This window comes from Triticum aestivum, chromosome 6D, assembly GCF_018294505.1.
Source record: "Triticum aestivum cultivar Chinese Spring chromosome 6D, IWGSC CS RefSeq v2.1, whole genome shotgun sequence".
In the NCBI taxonomy this organism is placed as follows: domain Eukaryota; kingdom Viridiplantae; phylum Streptophyta; class Magnoliopsida; order Poales; family Poaceae; genus Triticum; species Triticum aestivum.
Genome location: NC_057811.1, coordinates 242,290,079 through 242,302,163, shown reverse-complemented (window position 1 = coordinate 242,302,163; position 12,085 = coordinate 242,290,079). Strand labels below are relative to the sequence as shown.

The following is a 12,085-nucleotide window of genomic DNA, read 5'->3' as shown; positions in this document are numbered from 1 at the left end:
ATACCTCTCCGATACTCGGAGTGACAAATCCTAATCTTGATCTACGCCAACCCAACAAACACCTTCGGAGATACATGTAGAGCTTTTTATAATCACCCAGTTACATTGTGACGTTTGATAGCACACAAGCTATTCCTCCGGTATTCGAGAGTTGCATAATCTCATAGTCAAAAGAATGTGTATAAGTCATGAAGAAAACAATAGCAATAAAATTTAACGATCATTATGGTAAGCTAACGGATGGGTAGAATGATGTGATCCCGTTCATCAAATGACAACACATGTCTATGGTTAGAAAACTTAACCATCTTTGATTAACGAGCTAGTCTAGTAGAGGCATACTAGGGACACTATGTATTGTCTATGTATTCACACATGTATCAAGTTTCCGGTTAATACAATTCTAGCATGAATAACATTTATCATGATATAAGAAAATATAAATAACAACTTTATTATTGCCTCCGGGGCATATTTCTTCACTTGGGTACGCAACAACACAAATATTAGAGGAAAAAAAAATATTGATTGAGGAAACGCAGACCGTCAGATTCAGATGGATTGCCAAATGGGAAGAGGAGGAACCGCAGACCTGGCCCTGGGTGGAGGCCAAGAGTCTGTGCAAGTTGGCACCCTTTTTGCTCCCTTTCCCATCCCCATCTTTCGTCCACCCCTCCCCCCTCTCGCCGCGGACCCCATCCGCCGCCCGCCGCCGCCGCCGTTGACACTACCCGCGAATCTCCTTCTTCCGGTACATTCCTCACCGTCGCTTTCCCTCTACCCGATCCGATCTCGCTCCTCTCGATTTCGCGGTTCCTGAATTATCCCCGATTCGATCGGTTACCATCGGGCGTGGCGTTCCGTGCTCTGTTGGTCGATCCATCGATTCGCGATGCATGCGCGCTTATTCTGCCTAGTCTTTGGAAATTAATGCATGCCTGCTTGGTCGAATCGACGCGCCTGCGTAGATATCTGGAGTCATCTGGAGTATGGGTTTGATTGTTGTTTTTGCCTTTCAGAGTGGTGGAGAGGAGACATGGCACTCCGGAGGCTGCTTCAGGGGATTGTCCTACCGCGGACGACGGGCCGGCATGTTGGGGCATCGTTTTCCACGGAGGCTGGGGAGACTATCCGCGCAACCCTGTTTCCTGGTGATGGCATCGGGCCTGAGATCGCCGAGTCGGTCAAGCAGGTAGAGGATTTTGTTTCTCTTGGGTGTCGTATTTGTGTGATAGACTCATGTATGATTTCTTACCACAACTTGGTCTGCTTTTCTGTTTCCTTATGATGTAGAAATGTCTTTATACTTGATTTGATCAAGGTTTGAAGCTACGCCAACAAGGGCATATCGTTAATGCTGAGCTCTATAGAATTTTATAGTGGTTGGCCTCCCTAGATGGCTAGTGACATCTCTTGCAATTTCCCTGGCCCCATGCAATTTTAAGTTTAGCAAGAAAGGTAGAAGATTTTCCTTATGTTTGATACGATATTAACAGGTGTGAGTTTTATCCTCACACCCAGCATAATTAATACACTCTCTGTTCCTAAATATAAGACGTTTTGGCAGTTCAATTTTAACTGCCAAAACGTCATACATTTAGAAACAGTAACTAGACCGCACGTTGCTACGGGACTACAAAATAATTGGAGTTGTGTCGGATTTGTATACAACAATCAATGGACTTGCAACAGTTCAAAGAAAAACTCAAGCAAGCACGCAACACTGCACCTGTAAGTGCGCACGGACCATGGAAACACTGACATGTACTTGTAAATACTTTCTCATTCAGAACATGAGTGAGCTGGTCGCTTGCTGGTTTGATTAAGCTGGGTGTAGACGCAGGTGTGTGGTTTGAGGCTCCCCAACAGCATTATTTTTTTGCTGTTTCATCTGTGCTATTTTTTTTTTTGGCGGTGCAACAACGATTGGATTGGGCAGGGAGGGACTGCAGGTGCAGGGTGAGGCTAGGGGGGATGCACATCATGGATGGTAGGGGGAAGGGGGGGGGGGCAGCGTCAAAGTCATGGTGCAAGGAGTCCATGACGGGTTAAGGTAGAAGTGAGATTGGATGGGGTGGCAGAGGGTATTTTCACGTTCTGAATCATGGGACAGAGGAAACGTACAGAGAGGAAAGGAGCAAGAGAGCACAAACCGCTCTCGAGGACTGGGGGAGGCGGTGGTATGGAGAAATTGGTGGGAGGGGAGCACATACGAGGGGAGGGGAGGTCTAACCATGACGACGACGATGGCAGACTACCCTTCAATAGTAAAGATGATTTATTCTTTTGCAGAAAGCTGGACTTCTGGCTGTTCAGAATTTGGGGTTGAATTTGCTTGTATTTCTGTGAAAACCCTGTTTCACTTTGGAACTTTGTGTCATTTGTGTAACTTGGTTATGCTATTGTTTTGATTTTTGGCTCCTTTTTTTGCAACAGAATGGCTATTGGGATTTCAGTAATATTTCTGAATAATTACCTTGGATGCTCCTGTCATTCTAGAAAGTTCAGAATATGCATCTTTGCCAATTTTGATCTGAAATAACTCGTATACATTGTTCATTCATAAAGTGTGGATATCTACTCCATGTCTACAATGACATTCATTCTGTTGTACCTGTATACTGAACCCAGGATGATCAAAGGTTCAAAGCCAATAGGTGAGAGGTGGTATGTCCTTAAGTTGCCTTAGATGCTTAAAAATCATCGTGGACAAGAACATAACAATTATTTTTTCTGTAATATGCAATTGACAAAGATGTTATGCAGAAAAGGAACAAGTGACTGATATCTTGGGGATTGGATCAACTAGAAACTAAGGAACAGTATCTGTACTGCATTTATATAGTGTTAGATTTTTTACAAAGATCCGCTAGAACCTTATTTCCTATCAAGGCCTTATTTGCTGGTTGATGACATGCCAGCTGCTCACTGGTATCCCTTTTGGTAGATGCATATAAAGCTATTATTAGTAACAAATCAAATCAATAGTATATTTTTGCTATTAAAACATCACTACATCAATATATTTTTGTACAAACTAGATTAATTTGCCAGCATCGAAAGTCTAGCTACCAGGTTGGACAATACATCTGCACATCTACTGCAAAACATTCTGAGGTCAGATGCGGCTGGGATTTTCATCTCGCGTTAAAATCATGACGAGCAGCCGGAAAACACAGATTCCAAAGAGCTCAAAGGTAAGGATGCAGGCGATCTTGAGCTTGCTGGTGGATCTTAACAAGGGGTTCGGCTGGCGTCCTTGACTCATGTCGTTCAGAGGGGAGGGGCTGAAGCTTGCAACCATTTCCAGTTATGGATTTGAGAGGGAGGGGGACCCCTAACATTGTGGAGGTGAGGGAGACGGGAGTGGAGATGAGTTGGGGATGGGCAATTTTAGATGGTGGCTGCCTGCTGGATTAGTTGCTATCAGAGTTGTCGGGCCAGGCCAGGCTTGTTGGACTGGTGAAGTCAAAGCCTGAGCTGCCCCGCCTGTCTTTTGCGCCAGGCTGCCCATCTGTTTTTAAATTGCAGTCACATGATCGTCTCTCTCATCTTGAACTTCGATACATGGTTCCAGCTATCTGAAGCTAATTGCTTTACCTGTAAACTGTACTTTTGCAACTGAGTTTCGCAAGAACACTGCTACTAAGATGAGTGATTACATTCACGGACAAAACTCATTCATGCATGATTTCTTTGAAGGTAGCTTGTTCTACTTCCGTACTTCTAATATTTTCTTTTGCTGTTTCAGGTATTCAATGTTGCAGGTGTACCGATAGAATGGGAAGAACATTATGTTGGTACGGAAGTTGATCCCAGAACAGAGAGCTTTTTGACATGGGAGAGCCTGGAGTCGGTGCGTAGAAACAAAGTTGGCTTGAAAGGTCCTATGGCTACACCTATTGGAAAAGGCCACCGTTCTTTGAATCTTACATTAAGGAAAGAACTTGGACTCTACGCCAATGTCAGACCTTGCAACAGCCTCCCAGGCTACAAGACTAGATATGATGATGTGAACCTTGTGACAATCCGTGAAAATACTGAAGGAGAGTATAGTGGCCTTGAGCATCAGGTATGGTGTATTCATTCCTAAAGATAGTTTTCTTTCCATCGTTCTTGTTAGTCATGAGCTGAGCTGGTTTTGAGATCTTATGGGTTTCAGCTCTAGCCTACCCCAACTTGTTTGGGACACTAAAGGCTTGGTGGTTGTTGTTCTTGTTCTTGTTAGTCATGGCACGGTTCTTTTTCTTCAGGTTGTGAGGGGTGTTGTGGAAAGTTTGAAAATTATTACCCGCCAAGCAAGTTTGAGAGTGGCAGAGTATGCTTTCCATTATGCCAAAGCCAATGGCAGGGAGAGGGTCTCTGCGATACATAAAGCTAATATCATGAGGAAAACAGATGGACTTTTCCTCAAGGTTTGATGGCTACACCCCTGTTCCTTCTTGTTGATGCTATCTGTTCCCCATTTTGATTTGTCTTGAGAGCTAACTCATGGTTATTTTATATGTACAATTTTAGTGTTGCCGTGAAGTAGCTGAGAAGTACCCTGAAATCACATATGAGGAAGTCATTATTGACAATTGCTGCATGACAGTATGTTGATCTGTCAACACTGAAACTTCACACTTGTTAATTTTACCGTTTGCACACTTGATAATCATGTACTGAAAGTAGGCCATTTACTTCTATAACATCACTGAGTATGAACTGCATCCTCTTGCAGCTCGTGAAGAATCCTGGTACATTTGATGTATTAGTGATGCCAAATCTGTATGGTGACATTATTAGTGATCTATGTGCTGGTTTGATTGGAGGCTTGGGCTTAACTCCCAGGTAGAGATTTTTATCTTCACGAGTCGATTTACTGTGTTTTTTAGACGATATCAACTAACTATTGTTTATTCCCCAGCTGCAACATTGGTGAAGGTGGCATTTGTCTGGCAGAGGCTGTTCATGGTTCTGCACCTGATATCTCTGGCAAGGTAAAGTGATCTTAAATATCTACCATATGAGATTTCTCAGTATGTACATGTTCATGATGTTTTAATTGATGGGTTTCTGGCTTTGTTCGTTATGTGTATATGAAACCAAAGTTCTCTCGTGATGTCTAGACAGTCTTTATGATGTCCCTTTGTCGACTGAATGATATTCGATTGCCTGCAGAACCTTGCAAACCCAACTGCTCTTATGTTGAGTGCTGTTATGATGTTGCGCCACTTGCAATTCAATGACCAAGCAGACCGGATCCACAATGCCATCCTCCAGACAATTGCCGAGGGGAAGTACAGAACCGCTGATCTTGGTGGGAAGTCATCAACGTCAGACTACACAAAAGCAGTTTGCGATCATATCTGAGCACCAGCTGCTCTTTCTCTCGATTATTTGTCTCCCACCTAATTTTGTTGCATACCGGGAGCTTTAGCCTGAGTAGGTAAGTGGCAGGCACCTCGATTTCCTTGGGTGTTGAGACACCGTTTAAGGCTCCTGAATAATCCTCGCATTCTTGTCCTTGGAAAAGTTTTACCAGCATTGCAGTCAAGCTGAAGAATCGTCTGTAATAATCATTGGCAGCATCAGCGCATATAATTTGTTTGTTCTAGTTCTTAGAGAACTGGATTTTGATCTTTCTTTTGCTTTTTGTCATGGTATTACCGTCCTCGTTGTGCTCAACAAGGTCAGTTAACATAACTTAGCGATCATACTTCACTTTAGATTCAAAAACTAACTAAAACTTGTCACAACATTTGGTACTCGTAGGATCCATGCTTGCCATGTACTGGTACTTGACCACCTTGTCATCCTTCTTGACAAGCTTTAATTGGGCTACATCGTTAACACATAAAACATTATTGGGGTTCGGAGATTTGAGCTAAGAGCCTTTTCTTGAACTTGACATTTATGGGATTGGGCAACTTCTTGGGGAATCTTGGATGGTCTTCCCTCTTCTCATACTCCCTTCGTCTGAAAATACTTGTCATCAAAATGAACAAAAATGGGTGTATCTAAAACTAAAATACATCTAGATACATTTTGTTGAGGATATAACCATTAGAGTCACCCGCTCAGGAGGGGCCGGGTTACTCATAATGGTCATCACGCGAAGCCCAGTACCGGGTTTAAAGACGACGGGTCAATAATGGGCTTAAGACCCGGAGATGGCTTAAGGCCCGTAGTGATAACCGCCATTATGGTGAAACTTGTAGTGTAAGGCAAGAATAGTTGAGAGTCCGAGCCGGACACTCTTATGAGCCGGCCGGGACTCTGAGAGCCGCTGGGCGTCAACCTCTCTATATAAAGGGGCGACCCGGCGGCGGTTTAGGGACAAGTAAGATCTCGTCGAGAGCCAGGCATAGCGATTAAGCTTCCTGGTCATCGAAACCCTAATCAATACCACCTCAACTGGATGTAGGCTTTTACCTTCTCCGTAAGGGGCCGAACCAGTATAACTCTCGTATTCCTTGTCCCGTTTAACCCCTTTAAGCTTCCTAGCTGCGATGGCTCCACGACTAAGTCCTAGCACGAGGACATCTGCCGTGACAATTCCACGACAGTTGGCGCCCACCGTGGGGCTGACGCACGGTGGATTTGAGTTCTTGAAGGGCAGCTTCGAAGGGCTCAAGGGATACGCTGTGGGCCGGATGACCAAGAGTCGTCGCGGCAAGCTCTACATCGACGATGCAACCTGGGGCCCCGACGCCGGCTCAATTGAGTACGGGTACCGGGTCCCCTTCGGCGGAATCCACGTCTTCATTGGCAAGATTGGTGAGCCGGGCCCTGAGCCGGATCTCTGCACTGATCTCATCGAGACGGCTCAGCGTGCACGACCCGCCCGGGCTCTACCTGCCTTGAAGCATGCTTTCGTGGGATGTGTCCATGGAGGACTCTCTGAAGGGTCTGGATCTGGTGATGAGACGGCTGCCGGCTCTGACGGCGAGTCGGCTACGGATGAGTCAAATTCGTTATATCAACTTCAGGATGGCAGGCTCAGGGGTTGTTCCGACGGCGACAGCATTCCGGACCCCTTTGAACCGCCGAGCCGGGTTGGAATCTTCATGGCCGGCGCGCAACCTGTTCAAAACCCCGCCTCCGGGTCAGGAAGCCCGGTGCCTTCACCGGCTCAGGTGCTGATGGATCTCACAGACAAGATGACGGTCCTGTTGACCGCTACGGTGGCTCCGGCGGATCAAGTTCAACATGACGTGGAGGTGGCACGGTTAAAATCGGATCTAGCAAAGGCCAAGGAGGATCTGGCGGCGGAGGGGATCAGGATGGCTGCAGAGAGGGCGGCTCTCGACGCCCAGACTCAGCTGATTCAGGCACAGTCCTTCCGGCTCACGATGGATCAAAACGCATCCAATGAGGTCATGAGAAGGAGGCATCAAAAGGCCCAATCTCGACTCCCTCCGGTTTACGATCCTCGAAACCTCTTCAACACGCCGGGTGCAGGGTCTAGTAACCCGCCGGAGATCATAGTGCCCGGGGCTGGGACACCAATTTAGCCCCAAGTGATGGGACCTCCCCGGGTGAACCCTGCCCCGCCTCAGTACGTGCCAATACCACCGGGTCATTATGCCAACCCGTTGGAAAACATGGTCGCCGCGGCGGCACGGCTGGCGGCTCTCCCAATTGATGGCGACTCTCCAACGGCGGTTGAAACCCGCCGGGTCAGAGAACTCCTTCAGACAGCTCTGGCGCAGCAAGAGGCGTACTCTTATAGCCGGGACAGGATCCATTCAACCCCTCGTCCAGGCCGGAGCCCGAGTTATAGCAGACACATGGTCTCAGCGACCGGCTCAAGTAATGTCCAACGCCATGACTTGCCACCTGGCCACGGCCCAGCTCATAACGGGGCCTTTCACGCAGCAGACCAAGACAGAGCACGGCAAGAGGCGGAGCAGGTGCCTCAGTTGACGGCTTACCAGACACCCCCGGCTTATCCGACGGCTTCCGTCGACGTGGGTATCCCTACGAGGACTGGAGGTGTCCCTTGTTTAGTGCCGGCTCTCCGCAATGAACGTCTACCCAAGGACTTCAAAGGGCCTAGGAAGGTGCCTAATTACACGGCTGATTTACAACCCGGAGCCTGGATCGAGAGTTACGAGATGGCCATGGAATTGCTGGAGGTCAGCGAAGCGGCGATGGCCAAGTACTTCACCATGATGTTAGATGGGACTGCCCGCACTTGGTTGAAAGGGCTGCCACCGAATTCTATCGGGTCTTGGGCTGAGCTGAAAGCCCGGTTCATCCAAAACTTCAAAGATACCTGTAGGCAGTCTATGTCAATTGTGGATTTGACTAACTGTAAACAGCAGGAGGGTGAGTCTACGACACATTGGGTTCGCCGGGTCAAAGAGATAATACATTCATCTGATAAGATGGATGCCGGCTCTGCAGTCTTAATGTTGGAGCAGAATTGTCGTTTCCTGCCCCTGAAGATGAAACTCGGGCGGCTCAAGCGCGACTGCAATGATATGGGTACGCTGATGGCGGCTCTCGTCAAGTACGCCGACTCTGATAGTACCAAGGACCCCGCGTCAGATGATGAAAGGACAGGGAAGGGAAAGAAGAACGGCAATGGCAAGGGTCCTCAGCATAACCCGGCGAACCAAGGAGGTAACAAGCGTAAGGCTGATGGCAGCATGGAGTTTGTGGCCAATGCCAGCTCACAGGGTAACAACCAGCGACGTAAAGGGGAGGCCACCTCCCCGAGCCGGCGGTTCAGGCCCAACGCTTGAGCAGTTGTTGAATGAGCCTTGTCCAAGGCATGGCTCTAGGGAGAAGCCAGCTACTCATCTATGGAAAGATTGCGCAATCATGAAGGCCTTTAAGAATTCCAATGCCTTTAATGGCAACAATGGCTCGGGCGGCGGCTCAGGCGCCGGCGGCTTTCATGGCCCGGGCGGCGGCTCAAATTCCAATCCTCAGAATGTTCAAGGGGGCTTTAATCAGCAGTCCGGCCAGGGTCATCAACAGCAACAGGGGGGATACCAGACCAATCCAAAGCAGCTCAATGGTGGACAGTATCATGTGTTTACCACCAGTCTGTGTAAGCGAGATCAGAAGCTTCATAAGAGGGCTGTGAATGCTGTTGAGCCGGCGGTTCCACGCTATTTAAGATGGTCTGAGCAGCCTATTGTGTGGAGTAGGGAGGATCACCCTCCCCGGGTTGATAATCCGGGTCACTTGGCCCTGGTGGTGGCTCCTCAGGTGGGAGGATATAAGTTCACTAAGGTGCTCATGGATGGAGGCAGCAGCATCAACATCCTCTATTATGAAACCTTCCGTCGCATGGGGTTGATTGATAAGAACCTCAGCCAGTCCAATACTGTTTTCCATGGTGTGGTGCCTGGTAAGTCGGCTTATCCAGTTGGTAAGATCGAACTGGAAGTGGCCTTTGGAGATGAGTACAACTACAGGGTGGAAAAATTGACCTTTGAGGTGGTCAAGATAAGAAGTCCGTATCATGCCATATTTGGGCGGCCGGCTTACGCCAAGTTCATGGCACGGCCGTGTTACGTATACTTACAGCTCAAGATGCCGGGTCACAATGGGACCATTACGGTTCATGGCAGCCGAAAGATAGCCTTGGAGTGTGAGGAAGGTGACGCGGCTTATGCAGAATCTGTTTGTGCAACAGAGGAGTTGAAGTTTTACAAGGACAATGTTGACCCAACAGATATGACATCTCTGAAAAAGCCGACCACGGAGCATGAGCCGGCAATGAAATTTAAGTCAGCTGATGAGACTAAACTTGTTGATTTCGTTCCAGGTGACTCATCTCAGCAGTTTAGCATCAGTGCCAATCTGGATCCAAAATAGGAAAGCGCGCTCATCGAGTTCATCCGTGAGAATAGGGACATTTTTGCATGGAAACCTTCTGACATGCCAGGTGTACCTAGAGAACTCGCTGAGCACACTCTCAATATTGATCCGAAATTTAAGCCGGTCAGGCAATTCCTTCGGCGGTTTAATGAGGAGAGGCGGAAAGCCATTGGTGAGGAGGTGGCCCGGCTCTTGGCGGCCGGGTTTATTGTCGAAGTCTTTCATCCAGAATGGTTAGCTAACCCGGTGCTCGTGCTCAAGAAGAATGGCACCTGGCGGATGTGTGTGGACTACACGGACTTAAACAAGGCGTGTCCGGCTGATCCTTTTGCTCTCCCCCGTATTGATCAAATCATTGATGCTACGGCGGGTTGTGAACGCTTAAGTTTCTTGGATGCTTATTCTGGATACCATCAGATTAAAATGGCAGTTAAGGACCAGGAGAAGACGGCGTTCATCACTCCCTTTGGAGCCTTCTGTTATGTGTCTATGCCTTTTGGACTCAAGAGTGCACAGGCGACTTACCAGCGTTGTGTGCAGAATTGTCTTCATAACCAGATTGGGCGCAATGTTCACGCCTATGTGGATGATATCGTGGTTAAGTCCAGGGAGAAGGAGACCCTGGTAGATGACCTTAGAGAAACCTTTGATAATCTCCGGGTTTACAAGATGATGCTTAACCCGGCCAAGTGTGTTTTTGGTGTTCCTGCAGGCAAGCTCTTGGGTTTCCTGGTTTCTAACAGAGGCATTGAAGCTAACCCGGAAAAGATAAAGGCAATCACCTCTCTGGCTAAGCCGGCGTGCATCAACGACGTCCAGCGTCTAGCAGGCCGCATCGCTGCTTTGAGCCGGTTTATAAGCCGTTTGGGTGAAAAGGCCATGCCACTGTACCAGTTGATGAAGAAAACTGATGACTTTGTCTGGAATGATGCTGCTAATACTGCTTTTGAGGATTTGAAGAGACAGCTGGCTGAGCCCCCAGTCCTTGCTGCTCCGGTTGACAAGGAGCCCTTATTACTGTATGTAGCTGCTAACACACGAGCCGTCAGTGTGGCTGTGGTGGTGGAGCGCAAGGAAGAGGGTAAGGAGTATCCGGTTCAGCGGCCGGTTTATTACGTCAGTGAAGTGCTCATCGAGTCCAAACAGCGGTATCCGCATTGGCAGAAGCTTGTTTATGGTGTGTTCATGGCAAGCCGGAAGCTTAAGCATTATTTCCAAGGTCACCCCATCACTGTGGTTAGTTCTGCTCCCCTTGGAGATATCATCCAAAACAGAGAAGCCACAGGAAGAGTGGCTAAGTGGGCTATAGAGCTTGGGCCTCATGGTCTGAAATACGTACCGCGCACTGCTGTTAAATCTCAAGCTTTGGTGGATTTCATCAACGATTGGACAGAGCTACAGGTGCCTGAAGAAAAGCCGGATAATACATATTGGACTATTCACTTCGATGGGTCTAGGCAATTGGAGGGCTCGGGGGCTGGAGTTGTATTGGCTTCCCCTAAAGGTGACAAGTTTCATTATGTGCTACGGTTGATGTTTCCTTGTACTAACAATGCGGCTGAGTACGAGGCCTTGCTCCATGGTCTTCGGATGGCTAAGGAGATGAGCTTGAGCCGGGTAAGGTGCTTCGGCGACTCAGACTTAGTGGCTCAACAAGTATCAGGCAAGTGGGATTCCAAGGACCCTCTCATGGCGGCTTATCGCCGTGAAGTTGATGCCATTGCTGGACATTTTCAGGGTTACCAAGTAGAGCACATCGATCGCAGGAAGAACGAGGCGGCTGATGCACTAAGCCGGCTGGGCTCTCAGCGAAAGCCGGTGCCGCCTAATACTTTCTTGGACATCTTGCATAACCCTTCTGTTAAGTTACCTACAGAGGAAGACTTGGCTGTCCCTGACCCGGAAGCACAGTTGGTGGCGGCTCTCCACATCACCCCAGACTGGACAGTACCATACTTGGCTTACATGACCCGGGGAGATTTGCCTGAGGATGAAACTTTGGCCAGACAAATAACCCGGCGGTCTAAGTCAATGGTCATTATCAATGGTGAGCTACATCGTCGCAGTGTCACTGGAACTTTCCAGCGTTGTGTTTCCCCTGAGGAAGGCCAAGATATTTTGCGTGAGATTCACGAGGGGGATTGTGGCCATCATGCCGGCTCAAAATCTCTTGTGGCCAAGGCTTTTCGTCATGGTTTTTATTGGCTGACGGCTCATGCTGATGCGGAGGACTTGGTCAGTAAATGTGATGGTTGCCAGAGGT

At 48.1% G+C, this 12,085-nt stretch overlaps 1 protein-coding gene across 1 annotated transcript; it reads left to right on the top strand.

Moving 5' to 3' along the window:
- The first annotated feature begins 562 nt into the window (after nt 1-562).
- Nucleotides 563-5,624, top strand: LOC123144538 (isocitrate dehydrogenase [NAD] catalytic subunit 5, mitochondrial). The gene is made up of 8 exons (XM_044563741.1): nt 563-751; nt 1,020-1,192; nt 3,752-4,072; nt 4,254-4,415; nt 4,519-4,593; nt 4,724-4,833; nt 4,910-4,982; nt 5,164-5,624. The coding sequence occupies exons 2-8, from the start codon at nt 1,037-1,039 to the stop codon at nt 5,353-5,355; spliced, it is 1,089 nt and encodes a 362-aa protein (XP_044419676.1). The 5' UTR covers nt 563-751; nt 1,020-1,036; the 3' UTR covers nt 5,356-5,624.
- Nucleotides 5,625-12,085: the final 6,461 nt, after the last annotated feature.

Excerpts from the sequence above, each read along its gene's own strand:
- LOC123144538 (XM_044563741.1), top strand. The coding sequence starts at position 1,037 with ATGGCACTCCGGAGGCTGCTTCAGGGGATTGTCCTACCGCGGACGACG. Across the intron at positions 4,073-4,253 it reads ATAGTGGCCTTGAGCATCAG|GTTGTGAGGGGTGTTGTGGA; the intron begins GTATGGTGTATT and ends CTTTTTCTTCAG. Across the intron at positions 4,834-4,909 it reads GGCTTGGGCTTAACTCCCAG|CTGCAACATTGGTGAAGGTG; the intron begins GTAGAGATTTTT and ends TTTATTCCCCAG.